This window comes from Monopterus albus, unplaced genomic scaffold (genome assembly GCF_001952655.1).
Source record: "Monopterus albus unplaced genomic scaffold, M_albus_1.0 scaffold58.1, whole genome shotgun sequence".
Classification (NCBI taxonomy): domain Eukaryota; kingdom Metazoa; phylum Chordata; class Actinopteri; order Synbranchiformes; family Synbranchidae; genus Monopterus; species Monopterus albus.
The window spans coordinates 369,989-389,077 of NW_018127938.1; the positions used below are offsets into that span (position 1 = coordinate 369,989).

Genomic DNA, 19,089 nt, shown 5'->3' on the forward strand with positions numbered 1-19,089 from the left:
TCTTTCCCTCTTATTATCACTCACACTGTAAGAAATGGGCGTCATAAAAAGCATTTTATTTGACTAAAGGAAAGTATGTAAACACTTTCAATTATAATAGAAATGAGTCTCACCTGACGCGTAATTACTTAGAGAACCAGTTAATATTTCTTCTAATGCTATGTTCTCTCCTCGACCACCTCAATTTTATAAAAAGACAGTGACATCTTATCTTGCCTTTTTTTGTGAAGAATTACTCATTTCTCCCTTTGCTGTCCATTCATCTATGCTTCCATCCTCCATTATTATCAATATGGTCTCATTTCTATCCTTCACTCTTATTTCCGCACGCCTTCATCCTTCCTAACGTCCCCTTCTTTCCATTCTCTCTCCTATTTTGCGCTCCATCATTCTCTCTGGCTGCTGGTTTACAGCACTGACAGCAGATAGTTTTTAATGAGCAGTGAGATGTGGAGCAGAGATCACAGTGAGTCGGGACGACACATTCTGTCATCTAGTTCCCATCGCTCATCCATTATTCACACAGTGATTCCCCCCCACCCCCGGGATGAGGACTTTTATTTTGAAATTATGTTCAATATTCATGTCCCCAAGCAGCATATGGCTGCATTTATTTTTTATTTTGACAAAAGATGTATGCGTCTTCACAGGAAGGATTTTTTTCTGCATATTGAACTCATTCATTGAGATGAAAACCAGTTCATTTTCTTGAGAATTTAATAACAATGTCCAATCAGTCCAACTTACAAAGAGCAATAACAAGAAACACGAGAATAATTAGAAGTTTTAGTTTACAGTTTGGGCTTTTATTTTTACACATCCATGTACTTTTCATGTTGCACTAAACCAAAAACTTTAAAGTACTCAAGTACAGTTTTGCAAATTAAGATTTCTATTGCACAGTAATAAAATTTAAAGAAATGGTGGGAACTGATCTATCTCCAATAAAGCTTTGTTGGACACAGTGCATGCTGGGACCCTGCACTGTAGACTGGTCCACCTTGAACATACAGTATTTTTATCTGCAGCACACACTGCTAGTGTCAGATTAATAATGCTTGGATCAAGGTACGGCTTTATGGAACACCAGAATGAGTCATCAGGGTTATTTCAGCTTTCACTTGGAACACACTGCAACTTTTTAACAAATAAACACAGCTCAGTAAATCGATGCTAAAAGGAAAATAAACACAGCTGAGGGTGTTTTAGCCTACGAGATAAATTAAACTACAGACAGGGAGTGAACCTATGAACTCACCTGGCTGCCTATGTTTAAAACGAGAGATGACAGCATTTCAGCAGTAATGGCACTCTCCCTTTTATCTTGTTTGCCACTTCACAACCCTCTCTCACTCCTCACAGGAGTTATTGAGGGGATTCCATTTTTGTTGTTTCAGTCTGCAAAAGTACCATCCATGTTCCCTTCAACAAAGCCCTTGACCTCAGTGTGCTCCAGCAGAGCTGCTCAGAGGCCATCAGTATTGCACTGAAGGTGCAGAGGGCAGCTCCCAGGACTGGGAATGTGTTTATGTGTTTAACACACCCTGCCCCTCACAATGCTCCACATCGCAGCTGCTGCAAAGCGCAATATGTTGGCTCTTGTTTGACTGACGGAAGGTGTTTAATAATGAAAGCTAGCTGAAAGCCACCCATCTGGAGTTCACAGCTGACCTGTTTTACATCATAAAATGTGATTAAAATGCATTTATTGATTAGTTTCTTTTATTAAGTTATTATAAAGGGCTGTGTATTCAAGAGAGAATCAGAAAACTGCTATACCCAACAATGCACTTTCTTTCTCTGCTGAGTCATACTTTTCTGTCTCGAGTCTCGACTTATGTCTTCAATCTGACTGTTGCACAAATGACGTTCTTGTATGTATGCATCTAACTTGTATGCATCTAAAAAGCTTTTCTGAAGTGAGCCTATAATGTGAATGTAACATTTGGTTTAGTTTCAGCCCTTTAACACGTTCTTCTTCTTCAGGTGAGTTTGGGGAGGTGTACAAAGGCCAGTTAAAGCCTGTTGGGAAAAAAGAAATTACCGTGGCCATCAAGACCCTGAAGGTGGGCTACTCTGAGAGGCAAAGGCGGGACTTCCTGGCTGAGGCATCAATCATGGGCCAGTTTGACCAACCAAACATCATCAGGCTGGAGGGCGTGGTCACCAAGAGCAGGCCTACGATGATCATCACCGAGTTCATGGAGAATGGAGCCCTTGATTCATTTCTCAGGGTAAATCACACCTCAGAGACACCAGATGTAGCTGTAATATTCACTAAAGAGCTCTCTATAGCTCTGATGCTGGGCAGGTGTAGCACCACTGTATGAATGTGCACTGTCCCACTACTCTGATATCTGACTATTATTATTTAAACAGCACCAATTAAAGGATAAAGACACATAAATAGTACAAAGGTAACATGGAACAAATGACTCAACAGCTTAAAACTAATTATAATGCATGTTGGAAATAAAAGTATTTTATTAATGTAGTAGCAATAATAAAAGGCTTTTTTGAGAAGTGATTTAAAAGATGTTCCCATGAACATCTAATAATGTGAAAAAGACATGCACCTCCTGCTTTTTCCTCATCCTTGTGCCTGTCTGTCGTCGTGTCCGTCTGCCTGAACCTGCCCTCCTTTCCAGGTGCCTCTAGAAACAGAAGGAAAAACTCTCTGATGTTGGGTTCTCGCAGCATGACCCCTTTTGACTCAGAAATCATCCGCTGACTCGTATGCACACACAAAAACAGTGGTCAATCTCATTAGCGTTGATGTCCTAGAGTGACCATCTTGCACACATAAGACACAGTTACGTATATGCATCTGTGTGTACCTAGAAGAAGGTTTTGCTGGCAGAGGACTAAGCTAGAAGAGCATCAAAGGCGCTCTCTGATGCACAAAGTGAATTAAAAGACTTGCACACCTTCAACTGCTGCTATGTCAGCGAGGGTGTCAGAGGTGTTTATGAGACGGCGACAGTCTGGCCCAAAGGTGAAAGTGTGAACTCACAAAGAGGAAAACGTTTTGGTTATCACTGGTGCTTAGTTACTTCAGACCTCCAGCTCCTCAAAATATGTGGCTGTTGTGTTGATATTTGTTTCAAATACAAAGTACAACAATGTTATAATAAAAGAAATGTGTTTTCATTATTCTTTAAACATGTCTACTAATAACCTGAGTCATACTGGCAAGGAAATGTGATGATTCACATCACATATTGTAGATCACTGGAACAACAAAAGCCCATTGGTCAATGTTGTCAGATAAACGGACACAATCAGTTTAATTCAGCTTTAAAACATCTCTGGTTAACCTTCTTATTCTCCAGAGGGAAAAATAATTTAACTTTGTAAGCTCATCAGTACATGCCTGTTTTAAGGCCACGTTTTTGTGCCATTACTAATCCTGCTATTCAAAGTGAAAATAGCTGATTAACTATTGTACAGGACAAACTATGTGCAGCATAACAATCTACGAATGCTCCTTTAATGTGAAAATCATGAGCAAGATGGTTTTGGAGTGTTAGCATGTCCTTTGGGTTTCAGTAGGCACGGAACAGGGAAAAATGGAAGAAACCTCAGGAAGAGTGACAGAGGAGGGATCCATCTTCAGGCTAGACAGACGAGTAATAGATGTCACGCACAGAATAAATCAGTATAACAACTTTACAGTACACATTGCACAGACCACAGCTGCTACACCATCAGCTGAATGGAAATTGTCAAAAAAAAATGTTTGTTATAGCAACTGTCATGGTGTCTTATGTGAAATTCTGAAATGTTTTTTCACCTTCTGGACTTTCTCTTAATAACTAGACTGAAGAAGTCTGATAACAGAAACTAAAAATAATCCTGTCATGGTTCATGGTTGTGCAGCAGAATGATGGGCAGTTCCCAGTGATCCAGCTGGTTGGTATGCTGAGGGGCATCGCGTCTGGAATGAGGTACACGTGCACACACACACACACACATGTGCAATAGAGCTCCATTTTTATCATAAAAATGAACAAGAAAGTTTTTCTGATCTTTCAGTGATTGCTGTGAGAAGTTAAATTTCTTTGTAGCAATACCAATTCTGTCACACTGAGATTTCATGTGGTGATATCCAATACTGTCTGGCAATGTGTTAAACTCGACCATCAGCAGCTTGAGATATGCTGTTTCCACACATGCACACTCATAGAAACACACATGAAAAAAAGCACAAACTATACAGTATAACATATTGTAAAGTAGTCAAAGCTGTTTATTTTTTGAACAGTACCACAAGCGAAACAATGCCCACAAACAGACATGCATGTTAGTTTTGCTATAATTCTTAGAACACTGATGAATTGCTGCTTACTTTAACTCTATCAAAGTCCCTAGAACCAAGTCTTAACCATCAGTCAGTTCTTGGAAGTCATGAGGACCAGCCAGAATGTCTTCACAAATTAGACATGTCCTCATAAAAGTAAAATTTTTCCACACTTCCACTGAAAAAACATGTTTGCTCAGAAACACACACTGGATCATATCTGTGTTTTATTGCAGGCATCTGGCGCTGATAACACACAAACATGATCTTGTGCACAAACATTAAATCCTATTTCATCAAAGGTAGCTGGCAGTGATAATGTGTGTACACACACACTTACTAAATCCCATTGCCTTTTTATAGTAGTCCATGTAGCTTGCAACAGATAATACACACATTTTCGTAATAAATCCTGCTGACGTTACAGGTACCTGGCAGAGATGAGTTATGTTCACCGGGACCTGGCAGCTCGGAACATCTTGGTTAACAGTAACCTGGTGTGTAAGGTGTCTGACTTTGGCCTGTCACGATATCTAGAGGAGGACACCTCTGACCCCACCTACACCAGCTCACTGGTGAGGGCACACTCACACAGAACACTGACGCACAAAGAACACTGAAGAGGCCACATAAATGCTACAGTATTATTGTTGCCAGAAGGTGATAATAAATGTATAGCTTGTGTGTTTGATGGTGGTGTCAGAGCGAAGTGTGTGTGTTAGACTGAGCTATGCTTTAAGGTGAATGCTAATGCTAGCATGTCAACGTGTACAGTTATGTCACATGTTAGTCATATGACCTGCCTGTGACCTGTGTTTATTTCCATCATTTTTCCTCAGGGTGGTAAAATCCCAGTGCGGTGGACAGCTCCGGAGGCAATCGCCTACAGGAAGTTCACATCCGCTTCAGATGTCTGGAGTTATGGGATTGTCACCTGGGAGGTGATGTCATATGGAGAGAGGCCTTACTGGGACATGAGCAACCAAGATGTAAGTCGGCTCCTGCTGTTTGTGTGTGAGAGAGAAGCAACGAGTCTCTCTCTTGCTTTCTGGTGTTTTTACTGAAGGATTCAGACCTCTTCACTTTTTGCACACTTGGTTATATGTTTAATTTAAATGGATAAAATTACCATTTCGCTCATCAATCTACACTCAGTAACTCATAATGACATAGTGAAAACATGCTTCTCTAAATTTTTGCTAATTTATTAAAATCTACAACTGAAATTTCTCTGTATTAATGGTTTTTAGGCCCTTTGCTGTGACACTCCAAACTGTGATCATGTGTATCCTGTTTGCTTTAATTATCCTTGTGCCATATCTACAATTTGAGTCCACCTGTGGCAGATAAACTTGACTAAGCATAGTCCAGAAAGGCGCACACCTGTGTATGTAAGGTCTCATAGTTCACACTGCATGTCGAGAGGAAAACCAAGTCATGAAATGCATGGATCTCTCTCTAGACCTGATGAAACTGTAGTGAGACACAGGCACATTTTCCTACATGCATTATCAGTTTTATCCTTTAAAGTCCAGTTGAGGTATTCATTGTATAACTCTTACATTACATCTCTGTGAAACATGCTGGAATCCACCTGTGGCAAACTGCACTGAATGAGCATAGTTTAAAAAGGCCGACATCTGCGTAGACAGTATAAGGTCCCAGAATTCACGCTGCATGTCAGGACAAAGACCAAGCCATGAAGTCTAAGGAGCTCTCTGTAGACCTCCTTGATAAAACTGAGGAGAGGCATAGATCAGGGCAAGGGAACCAAACCATTTCTAAAGTGTTTTCAGGAGTGCAGTGGAGCTAGAACCGGCCACCCGGGCCAAAATGACTAATCAAGCGAGAAAGGGCTCGGTGAGGGAGGTGATCAAGAACCTGAGAGACCCTCTACCAGAGCTTCAGAAGACTGGCTAGAGGGACGGCCATCTCAGCAGCGCCCCATCAAACAGGCCTTTGTGGTAGAGGGAGCAGACAGAAGCCACTTTGAGTTAAAAAGATGACAGCTACTTGGACTTTGCCAAACAGCATTTAAAAGACTCTGAATAAACATATTCTGTGATTTGATGAGACAGAAATTGAATGTTTTGGGCAAAACTCCAAGCACAAAGTCTGGCAAACACCAGACACTCCTCATCACAACATGGTGTTGACAGCATCATGATATGAGGGTGCTTCTCAACAGCAGGGACAGGGAGGCTGGTCAGGATTTGGAGGAAGATGAATGTGGTAGAATACAGAGAGGTCCTTAAAGAAAACCTCCTTCAGAGTGCAGCAACCTGAGACTGGAGTGATGGTTCACTCTTCAGCATGACAATGACCCAAAGCCCAGATTTAAGCCTAGATGTAAGTGCCATAGAACAGTCATGGAAAGACCTGAAGATGACAGTTCACAAACACTTCCCATCCAGTCTGACAGAGCCGGAGAGGATCTATCAGGGAAGAATGAATAAACTGCCCAAGTCCAAAGCGTGTAAAGAAGGCACAAACTTGTAACTCTTGTCAAAGGAGCAATGCTGAAATAAAGGCTAGAATACTTTTGTAAAAGATAAATCTCAGTTTTTGATTCTGATAAATGAAAACATGAAATCTATACCAAAGTGTAGAAAAAGTGAAGATTGTGTATATTTAGTGTTTTTGTGTTGTCTGTGTCACTGTCTTTCTTGGGGGGGGGGTGCTTGTTTGTTTCCTTTGCCATCTCTAACAGCAGGATGTCTGCATGCTGAAGAAGCACAGAAAATGAGAATTTAAATGTCACAGAAGTGTTTGTTCCTTGGAGCATCAGATCACGCTGCATCAGGCTTCTGTTTTCCAGCAGATCTTTTCTTTAGGGAATGTTATATTGTTTTAACATTATTCCATTTACAGTCACCATATCATCAATTTGCTGCAACTTTATTGCCAGTGTTAAGTGATTTGAGTTTACATTTACCTCTGGCAACAACTGTTTTTTGTTGAGGCTGGAAATGATCAGAAAATGTCAGGCCAAGAAGTGTACAGTTCTCTCTTGACCTTTTTTTATGGGCTGAGTATTCAGTTTTACTGGTTAAACTTAAAGGGGATCATGTACAATACATGAAAAAGGAGGTTCAAGAAGATCGGATTGCTGACATTTTTATTTTTAGGTGTCAATTCCGAGAACAAAATTGATACATGGATTCTGGTTGGTTTTGGCACTAAACCCACTTCAGAGCACTGAGGTTCTAAATCCCACTTCTTGCTTTCTCAAACTATATATCTAATGGCTTTGACACAGACTTCAGTTTAAACTTTATAATATATTTTGCTGCTGTGGAGAATCAGACAAAAACTGTTGACTGGCTTCAGTTGTGTTTAATTTTTTTATAAAAAATTAAGAACTTTTTTCCCCTTAGTAAAATTACTGTATATTTATTTTTTCAAGTTCACAGATCTTTTCCAGCAATGTTGAACCTGTTTTCATTTTTCTTTCTATCTGGTCAGTTATTCCACTGAATCAGTGGTGAAATCCTTTTCCAGCTTTAACACACACTCATTTTCAATTAATAAAAGTAAATATTTTTGCCTTCAAAGACCCTTTTCCCTGTCTAACATCTTCATCACCTCCACTTTCTCCTTCACATTTTCCCTGTCTCTTACCTCCACCCTGCTGTTCCTCCTCATCTCCTCCCTCACATCCTCACCCCTCATTTTCCTTGGTTAGTCCTGAGCAATAGAGGTGTCTATCCAGCAGTAATGACGGAGACAGTTTTATAATGGCACAGACTGTGTATAATGATGGGGAAAGTGTGTGTTACTACTATAGCTAACGAAGGTCTGTTGGGGCATTAACTATGCATGAACCTCACACTCTAAACTCACACATGCTCCACACACACACACACACACACACACACACATTTTCATAGAACATGTAACGGTGAAACTGTCAGCGGAGCCACCGCAGGTGCTCTGTTTGACATGAATTAATCATGAAAGAGACCTGTGATGTTTCACTACACTCGCTGCTATACTGACTGACAGCTGTGCTTAGAAAGAATTTATGCGGCACAAATCCTGAGAAGTATGTCGGGGTCAAGTAGAGTTCACTCAGCAAGCAGACAAATCCCCGGCGCTGCATTTACAGCAGTAGAAGCACCACATTCCCTCGGCTTAACTTCAGGTAGGCTTAGCTGTACACTGACATAGGCTTGGGAGTTAAAATTTACAAGAAGTGGTAGAAAAATAAACATTGAGGTTTTTTTTATATCAAGGAGGTTTATGGCACTTTGCCTTTGTTAAAGGCACAGTCCATCATTAAAATTTGAACAAAAAATGGCAGCAGCAGCATCAGAGCTTAAAACACTCACTCATATTGTTAAAATCAAGCAAAAAGACAATGATACTTGTGTCCCAGGGTTTTGTCATTACAAAGGCTGGATGACCGACAGCTCCTTCAGTCAAAGGAGTTGTGAATTCTGTGATGTAGGATAATCACATTCAGTGCTCAAAGGTATGCCGCTGTATTTAGCACAACCTCTCTACAATACAAAACTCCAACCGGAAAGCACTGCTATAATGAAATCAAAAGCTCCAATGTGTAAAACTACAGTAACTACCTTGACATCAGAGACTGCAGCAGGCATCAGTGAGGAATATGTGTCAAATATTTTCCACACTTTATTTACAACTCCCATTAGTCCCAGTGGGATTGTTCAAAAACACACCAATAAAGTGGAAACAACTTGTCAGAAACAAGCATGTTAATTTGTATATGAAAGTCTTATCTCGTTCAGTGAAACAAGCATATGCACACAAATTCAATCAGTTAAATGTGATCTGGGAAACTAGTTAACCCCCTTTGGTTATGTCGGAGCTGAGGGAAACAGCAGAGTCGCTAATATCTCTGCTCTGGAGCCTTTTCAGCCCCTCTCCTGCTGTGTCCCAGGTGATAAACGCCATAGAACAGGATTTCCGGCTGCCAGCTCCCATGGACTGTCCGGTAGTGCTGCACCAGTTGATGCTGGACTGCTGGCAGAAAGACAGGAATGCACGGCCAAAGTTCCCTGATATTGTCAGCATGTTGGACAAAATGATACGCAATCCTGCATCTCTCAAAACCGGTACCAACAACATGGCCCCAGGGTGAGGAGAGATACCATTTACAAACGCTTGTTGCTCATCCCTCTGTTTCAGGGATAGAGTCCTTTTTCTAGCCCCCCTGTTGTATCCACTCTCTGCAGTCCTCCCCATCATCCCTTGTTAGACCGTGGAGCTCCAGACCTGAGCAGGGTGAGCTCAGTGGAAGATTGGCTGGCTGCTCTGAAGATGACTCAGTATCGAGACTCCTTCCTGGGCTCAGGTTTCACCTCGTTGCCACTTGTCACACAAATCACAGCTGAGTAAGTCTACGCGTTTAACTGCCTGTCTCATTTGGTCTGTCTGCGTCTCACACTGCCCACCTGCCAAGTCGGCATCTTGTTAACTGGCCGACTTGCACAGCAGCTGGTTGGCGGGCTGCTGGTTCATCTGCATGCCTATGTGCCTGTCTGAGCAATCACTCTGACCTCCTTAGTTTCATCCCTTCATTCTCTTTTTATCATGTTATAAAATGCATGAATACCAAAACTGAACATCAGTGTATTTCTGTGAAATATATAGCAACTGTTTTTTAACCTGTTTCTGCTCATGAACTGTTCTTTCATGCTTTTGAAGCAGACATGTTTTAGCGTGTTAGAAGTGAATTTTTCCATAAGTGTTTAACTCACCAGCTGTCGTTTTGAGAAATTGTGGAAGTTGACTTGGTAATGAACATGCTGTTGGTGTGTTTTGTCATTAGCCTTATTAGATGTGGCTTGATTGCTCTTTACAGGCTTGTTTAAGCAGGATAAAGGAGACAGATGGACACCACTGCTCCTGTTTGAGAGAGCGAGAGAGAGAGTATGTGGTTCAGGTCTGCTGGATATCAGCTGAGCCTGTTTCTTTGGATCCCCAAACTCTCTAAATGGTTCACTAGAGGTCCTTGGTGTTACCTTTGACCAGCCTCAGACTTCAGGTTTATCCCTGGTCACTACAGTGTGACTGCTTATAAACAGTCAGGATGGGTCAAAAGCAAAGGATTAGCGTGGTATTGTGGAGACAACAGATAGGAGGGTACAAACCAGTGAACTTTTCTTTTTGTAGACTACACTTTTCATGCAGAATGCAGAGCTATTTGCTATACAATATTGGTGGGGGAACCTACTAGAACTCACCTTTCCTGGGTTTTTTATTGTTTTTTTTACAACATAAATTCTTCATGATGTGTGTACATTTTGAAATTTAGGCACGTTAGGTCCTATGAACAGATTTCTACCCATATAAACTGATACTTATGAAAACAAATTGCCCTAGACTCCTTATAGAATCAGTAAAATTAAATTAATGGTGTTCATAATATGTCACCTCACTGATTTAATGTACCTCCAAAGCATAATTTCTTAAAGTATGAAGTTGGTCATCTTTTATACTAACAGTATTTTCACCAGTCTCCATACAGAGACTAAAATCAACAATGAGTTGCCTATATTCACAATTAATGTCTGTCAGTCTTGGATCAGCTTGTTCGTCTGTACGGTACATCTTTGTTGTTGTTGTTGTTCAAAAATAAAGAAAAACACATCAGAGAAATACACTGCTGCATTAGCTATGAGTAGAGGCGATCCATTATCAGTTTTAGTCTCTGTATGGGGAATGTTGTTGGTCTTTAACTAATTTAAATTATTTGGTGCTTGTAATCCATAAAGCTCGTTTTTCTTCAGACTGTAACTTTTAAAAAGTTAAAAAAGCTAAAACAGAATTATGTCAGATATGTTTATTTGTCAGCCTGTAAAATAATAGTTAGGCCATTACTTGGGCATTATTTAATCAAGTCAAAAACAGCCCTGAATCAGATGCACTGCATATTCATTCTATATTAATGCCAGTGCAGTCGTTCATGATAACATAGTAATGATTTTTTGCGGTTAAAATCCTACACATAGCACCTTTTAATAATAGCGATGTTAATATGAGAGTTTTGTAATGACAGTACAATCTCATATCTGCTTTTGTGTTTTCCTAGAGACCTTCAGAGGATCGGTGTCTCTTTAGCTGGACACCAGAAGAAAATCTTGACCAGTGTTCAGTCCATGAGGCACCACACTGATGACCAGTCTCCTACTGAATCTGTATAACCAGACAGGGGAGTGATACAGTATGAAATATTTTGACCAGTGAACAGTCTGTGTACACACAGCCTGTCATCTTTACCCCTCTACGCACTGTGGTTTGCTACTATTAGCCACTTTACAGGCTTTGAAACAATCATGTTGCCATTTATTTGTCTCAGTGGCCAGATCCCTCCTTCACTTATTGGACTGACTTTTTTCATGCCATTTGGATTCCCAAATTGATTTCAACTAAATGCTTCCTGTAAGGATTTAATGACCAGTGTCTAAGCCTAAGGGGGCTACAATCTCAATCCTTCATTCCCTTTCACTCAAACACTGCCCGCAAGATAACTTCCATCCCCTCCCTGAAATGCACAGATCGATTGTTGCTTCCTTTATTCAGGAATGATGATCTGGTTTTTATGTAAGGATGAAAACACAAACACTGCTGTGAAGAGAGAAGTGTCTGACATTTACTGTGTGAAGGAGAACCAGTTGGACCAGGAGCGTGACAAACCATCTGTAAAACAGTTTCTTGCGACATGAGCCACAGCAGACCTTGTTACAGTATCTCTCATATGTTTTGCTTGCACATGTTGGTGAATATTGCTACCATTTGAATCTAGACAAGAGCCAACAGTTAAATGGGATGTTTCTGATTCCATCTTCATATTGAAGAGTTTGTACATATTACGATATGGGAGGTTTATTTCCTGTTTATTTACTTTCACTGTTGCCAGCACCATCGGACACTTGTCACTGGAGTATTTTGTGAGTTTTCTGTGATTATCTTCCTTTTCCTGACTCAACGCTGGAACTGAATTTGACTCGGACTGTTCAGTGCAGCCATTAAGAGATAAACTCCTCTGTCTAGGGAGCTAGCTACTTAAAATACATAATTCAGAAGGAACTGGTAATGGATAATGTTTTACAATCAGATCACAAATGCCCTTTGTGTAAAGAAAATGGCAACACAAATCAGATGAAGAATTATACTCTGTAGCTCTGTCTTTTTCCAAGCTAGGAAGCAAGGTACTTGTATGCTGGGAAGTAAAGAAGAAGAAGAAGAAAACCAGCTTATGAGACTGTGTTTATTACCAGCTGCTGAGATGCACCTGTTGTGAACGAACTGCAGTGGCCAGAGAAACTCAAAAGACAGAAGGTATTCTCATCCAGTGTTCTTGTGATTTGGCTGCAAGCCCTAAAGTTGACGGGCAGTCGAGCATTAACAGAGCGCCTAAACAAACCAGAAATTCGATGCTCATGTTCTGTCCACGCAGTAAACAGATTTCATTTTTGTCAGAAACGTATGGCTGCAGTCCAGATGATAATCATTACTCTTCAGCAGGTGGGCTGCCGGTCAGGGTCCCTTTGTATTAATCCAGTGTTGTCAGAGTCTCTTTTAATAGTCACATTTCCCATTTGACATCACTGATTAATAATGTTATGTCAGTTTGCAGATGAAATGACAGGACGTGGCCTATTCAGTCTCATCTGCAGACAGCAACCTTTTCAGCATTGGGCCTTATGCAGTGCACATTTACAAGCAGTAAAGATAGATTTTTCATTCATGTCAGATAAAAGTAACAAGATATTGTGGGTTTTTAATGCTCAGATGTGATGTTTGACGCACTAGTCTTCACAGAATATGATATCAGGAAGGCCTGATCTCACTCCAGGGCGCACTGGTGTAGAAGCACTGTGAGATTTCTTTTATCCCAGCGCTGAGCAGATAACCAGCTGTGAAACAACGGCAGGCTTGCTCTCCCCTAAGCCCATACCTCTGGTCATGCATGTGCACCCATATCCCAACGATTACCAGTCAGCAGCATTGATCGGATGTTGTGATTATATTTGTCATCCGCTGCAAGCCGTGCTCACGGTGACAGGAGTGACTGCGTTTAATTGTTTGCTTTCAACACGTTTCGGCCTGTAGGACAATATGTTTGTGTTCGCCCCGCACCACTGCTCTCCACTGCTGGGATGAACCAAAGTCCTTTAATTATGAACACTGTGACACTGAAAGGTCTGCAACTATTTTAAACCGCCAAACATTTCAGTTTCCACTTTTCCATGAAAATCCACTGGCGTATCCGGAATTGCGTTTGTTGCCTGGCAACAACTGCTTATTGAACATTTTATCAGGAAGTACTGAGATCAACTGGGAGCATGACACTGGTGCAGAGGCATAATTTGCTGCAAGTTGATGCCTCTGGAAAACAGTTTCAGCGCTGGCTCGGGGGTTTAATAAACAGTGAGGCAACTAGTGTGCCTAAAAGCCCATATTGAATGCAACCTTAAAAAAAAACTGCCATACAGAAGAAATGAAAGCTATCAACACAGACGGGCATCTTAATACATTATGTAACATCTTTAGAGAACTGTCTGCCTCATGTTTTTTTCTTCTGCCACTTAATGATGTTAGAGACATTTTACATTACTGTAACAGTATTTGTGAAAAGACACTGAAGGCGTACGAGTGACGTCTTGGTTTGAGCACAATATTCACCACAGAGAGGGTATCTCAGGAACACGATGGGCAGGAGTGTTATTGGTAAATCATACACTGTATAAAAGGATTAAGCCAAGATTAAGTGATTTAAGAGTCATTGGAGAAAACTTTTTTGATGTTAGTTTTATGAAGTGCTTATTAAAGGTTAAATCCACCCTAAATCCACCCCTTGAAAGAGAAGCATACTAAACCTTTGTTCTCCGTTTGTTTATGTGTGTGGGCATGACTGACACGACAAGTTTTCAATGATGAACAGAGTTAATACTCTGTCTGATTATATATCTGCTGAATGCTTGGGTTCATCGTCTAGTTCAAGGGAAAATGTAAGTTGTGTTTTTATCCTTTTTATTTGAAATTGAGTTTTTATATCAAAAGTTTTAAATGTTTGTCATTTTTTCTTTTTCTCTTTATTTTTTGAAGGATCTTTTGTTGGGGCGAAAAAACACCACCAACCTTCCAGCAAATGTCCCTCCTTGAAGTTTTTGAAATTCTTTTTCTATTTTGTAAATTTAAGCTTTTGGGTTGACTGTTGCTTGTCAAACTGAACCTTGGGAGTTGTCATTAACTTTTTCTCTTAAGTTTTTATGTCTACAGGCTTGTATCTTTTAACTGTTTCTTTTAAATCAAAGAAACCAATATTTGCTAATATGTTTGTTAATCTGTTAAGTGTTAATACTGATCATTGAACCAGGAGAATTTCAGGCTCATTCAAGTTGCTTTAACGCTGCACCATTATTTCATAACACGCACCCAACTTCTGAAGGTATTTCTTGACCCCTCTGACTCTTCGAATGATGCGGAATTAAAGATAATCCGGTCCAGATCAGGAAAAATATCATCTGAATCATTTTCTCAAATTATGTCCATTCGTCTCATATAAACAAAGGTGGCGATAGGAAATGATGTCATCTCACTGGCTTTGTGTAAAAGCAGCTTGACTTGCACCAAGAAAAAGCAAGGCAGACACATCAAAAAAACTCTTTCACTGCCACAGTTTATGTTGTCCCTGGGGTTAAAATGGTCGGCATGTTTCAATTTTGCACATTCACAGAAGGTTATGTCTGTGACTGGAGTGTACATAATATAAACATGAATGGGACTTTTACTTCCAGAATCAAGGTACCCGAAATAGCTCCTCACACTTTCATGGACATCTTACTGCGCTCAAAAAGATTGACGTGTTAGCATATAGCATTACCCGATCAGTTCATAAAGTAGAATTAGGGTGTATCTGTGACCACAGCTGCCGCCTCTGTGAAACTCTACATTTTATGAAGCTACAGTGCATTCTGGTTTACAGGGATTACAGTGGATAGAAACGATTATGATGAGTTTCACCTTGTTCTTTGCTGAGTGGTGCTATAAATGCCAGCTGCAGACAGAGGCCCTCACTCGTGGATTCTGAAGGACTGACACCAAAACCTGACATTTACTGCAGATACAGCTGCAGACTGTAAACTCCATTCAGACTCCACTGTAACTGTGCTGGAAATAAACCAACATGATGTCACATTATGTTTGTCCAGTTAAGCACAGAAATAGGAAAAATAAACTACTAAAGAACAAAATAGGCCCAAGGTGAATGCAATAGGGTGGATTTATCATTTAATTCCAGTTACTTTCTGGAAGCTGGGCCAACTCAGCTCTCCTGTTGCTCTGGTGTAATAAATACTGTATGGGAGGCTGGAGATGAGAGGGCCTGAGTTATGAAAAAAGTGAAAGGGAATAGGTAATAGAAGGGGCAGGAGGAGAAGAGAAAGGTAACATAAGAAGAGAGAGAATGAAGGGGGGAGCAGCAAGGGGTTTGAATAAAAATGAGGCTGGGTGTGGAGAGAGATTATGCTTTTCTCTCTCTCTCTCTCTCTCTCTGTTGCTGCTTTGCCCGGTTATCATTTATTCCATAACTGTAAAAGTAATGACCTTCTACTTAAAATGTTATCTCATTTTATCTGCTAACCTTTACTCCATATGTCCAGTCATTCAGTGTTTCATCAGACAAACATGAAGTAAACAGTGTGGCTGTACACACTCTAAATAGAGGTTTTCTCCTTATTAGTGTGTATATTTGCTTTTTCTCAGGCACCACCATGATGCTAACTTGTGTGTGTGTGTGAGATATCATGACAGCTATAAGGTTGTCATGAAATTTGGCACAGACACTCATGCACCCATCTGTGTGTTATAATAACTTTGGTGATTTCATAACATGCTCCGCCATCATCATGACCAAGTACCTATTATTATACCTACAAAACTAATCACATTCCCATCAACCTCAGCTGTACCTTAATTAGCAAATGTTAGCATGCTAACAGGAAAAATAAAATGGTGAACATGGCAAGCATTATACCTGCTAAACACCTCAGCATGTTAGCATGCCGACATTAGCATTTAGCCCACAGCTGTGCATATCATCTCAGAGCGGCTGACATGGCTGTAGACTCTTAATCAACTTGCACTTCTTAAAAATATATTTACACAAACCCTTGCTTGTTCTGTTGTGGGTTTCCAGGAGTGCTTTTATCCTCAAACTGTGAACAGTCTTTTCCATCCAAATGTAATATTTGCTTTAAGACCCAAGCATAAAGGGACAGATTTTTCATTTTAGCCTTAACCTTTGCTCAGTGTGTCTTTCACAGTGTTTCATACAACATTCCTGAACTGAAAGTCTTGTATTTTTTATGTTAATTTATTTTTTCTATTGCTTGCCATACTTTTCATTATGTATTTACTGTAGGATTTCACTTGAAAACAGAAAAACTGCTCAGTAATCAGTTGTAGTCTGCCTTTATTTGTTTACCTTCAATACTGTTATAGGTGTTACTGCTCCTGTAGTGAGAGCAACCCACTGTAATGTATTTTAATACTGTAATATATTGTATGTATGTGCACGCCTGTGCATCCTGTGTGTGTGTAATATAATGTGTGCGTGCTGTTTCGTGTACGGTAAAATGTTTGTACATCATGCGTATGAGTTTGTAGCTGTTAACTTTCTGACTCTTATTTACAATGAGCTGTTTGTCAATAAAGAAGACAAATCAATCATGCTGATGCAGTTTGGTAATGAACAAATTGGCGAGCTTGAAGGACAGACAGGAGGAAATTGTATTAAAAGATATAATAGAAAACCAGGAAAATGAGGATACCTAAATTCACTAATAAAGAAACCTATTACCTGTATTATTCAGAACCCCATCAATTCATATAAAACTGATTTACAGCATAGGAAGTATTTTAAAATTGCTAATGAGGTCCATTAATATACAGTACATTGAGTGTTAATTGACATAAAGCAGTTAACTGCTGCTAAGTGACAGAATGACATCTGATTACAATGAAATGTGGGCTGTGAGAACAATGTAATAAATAAATTCACCGTATATTCTAAAAATATAAAATGCTAGTCAAATCTCCTTACATCTGCTCAGCTCTGGCTTTACGAACCTGTCTAAAACCAGCCATATGAGCATTTTCTGACCTGCCACCTTTATGGTTGTGTGTTATTATATAAATTATTATATATAATAATTATATATGGTATGTTATTAACAAGTACAGGTAAAGGTTTTATCTTATTCCTCTGCTGTTGTCAGAAAACTGTTAAACGCATGTCAATGAGCTACTACAGAAGCTCGTAGAGGCAAGTGGGAGCATATTTAATTCTGGTGATCTAAGTTTGATCTGTGGTTTTTCTCTGCTGTGTTTATGACCTAAGAATTTGTTAAACAGGTGAAAGAATTTAAATTTATATATTTATTTATTAAATTGAATGAATTCTTAAGTTTTTCTTAGTTTTTTATGTGTAAAACTGGTGAAATATGTTCCACTTGTGAAACAAATGGGAGGAGGGAAAAATTTCCTCAATTTTTGTTTTTTTGTAAAATAAATGCGTTTGTTTTGATAATACTCATTTCAGCCACAAGGCTTCACCACTGCACCATGGTTTAAATAGGAAGCTGGAAAATGTCATTTAAATATGAGTAAACATTTTCATTTTCTTTCAGGTAAGTTTTAATTTCTCCATGTTTTGTAAATACAAAATACATAAATGGTATTCTAGTGGCTATGTAATATTACTGCCATATCTTTCTTTTGACTAGAAATATATTGCAGCGATCCCTAGGAAAATGTCCAGGACGTTTAAAACAGCACTACTTCGCAAGGACTGCTGGGACTCTTAACAGGGTGAGTTCTCCCCCTTTTGTTTGTTATAGTCGATGCTATTGTTGTTATACTGTGTGTTCTTATAATTGCTGTTGATTAGGTCCGGATAAGGTTAGCTGGATACGGAGCACCATGACTGAGGGTTGTGATAGGATTATTGGGCTACAGCCATTGTTCAGGTGTTATTTGGTGAAGTCCATATCTGCAAAACAACAATAAACCTTGCTGAAAGAGTGGCAAAGCCGCAAAATTGTCCAACATGTCTACGACTATGGTATGTAAGTAAGCTAGGTAATAATAAACTGTGTGCTTTATGGTGATTTTTAAAGTTCCAAGTTTTAAGACATTGTTTTTGCCTGTTTAAATTACTAACAACTTAATCAATGTAAAATCTGTTTGTTTTTTTTTAGCTGGGTTATCCCCAGTTTTATGGAGATTATGGAGTCTTATAACGGCAGCGAAATTATTAGTGTTGAGTCAGCCATCCATTCCATTCATTTACCCAGTGTCAATGATGATAAATTATCTGTCAATGACTGAAGTGACAGAAACCAACCATGAACCAGCATATTATACTCTAGGAAAATGCTGAAAGCCAGTAGATATATTTCAAACTAGCCTAAACTTGTAGGGTTTAGAGAAACAGGCCAGAGGAGGTAGTAAATGGAGCTGATATCTTATGGATAATAATCATGTGTGTCACCCCAACCATCATCGTCAAAGGTTAACGGCTTTCAGTAGTAACAAACCAAGGCCATGTTAGTGGGGAGCACAACACCAGGCATGGAGGCATGACTTCATCACAGAGGGAATGAGTGACAGAAAGAGTTTGAGAGAGAAAAGATGGAGAAAGGAAGGAAAAATGAAAGCCAGCAAATCCAATATGTGAGCGCTTGTGTGTTTGTTTGATGTTTGTGTCACATACAGTGAGTTATCATACACAACCTCACCGACAAATCTAT

The 19,089-nt window shown here is 39.7% G+C and overlaps 1 protein-coding gene across 8 annotated transcripts in view; it reads left to right on the forward strand.

Annotated features, from left to right (window-relative positions):
* The window catches only part of LOC109961775 (ephrin type-B receptor 1-like), a 77,782-nt gene extending 60,673 nt beyond the window's left edge, over positions 1-17,109 (forward strand). For 4 of the 8 annotated variants that reach the window (XM_020602899.1, XM_020602902.1, XM_020602898.1 and 1 more), the window contains exons 14-20: positions 1,987-2,234; positions 3,880-3,947; positions 4,728-4,875; positions 5,140-5,289; positions 9,210-9,406; positions 9,505-9,663; positions 11,364-17,109. In XM_020602899.1, the coding sequence (XP_020458555.1) occupies positions 1,987-2,234; positions 3,880-3,947; positions 4,728-4,875; positions 5,140-5,289; positions 9,210-9,406; positions 9,505-9,663; positions 11,364-11,475 (1,082 nt within the window). In that variant the 3' untranslated portion in view covers positions 11,476-17,109. The remainder of the gene's footprint in view (positions 1-1,986; positions 2,235-3,879; positions 3,948-4,727; positions 4,876-5,139; positions 5,290-9,209; positions 9,407-9,504; positions 9,664-11,363) is intronic. The other 4 variants (XM_020602896.1, XM_020602897.1, XR_002275171.1 and 1 more) reach the window with 3 other exon arrangements.
* Positions 17,110-19,089: the final 1,980 nt, after the last annotated feature.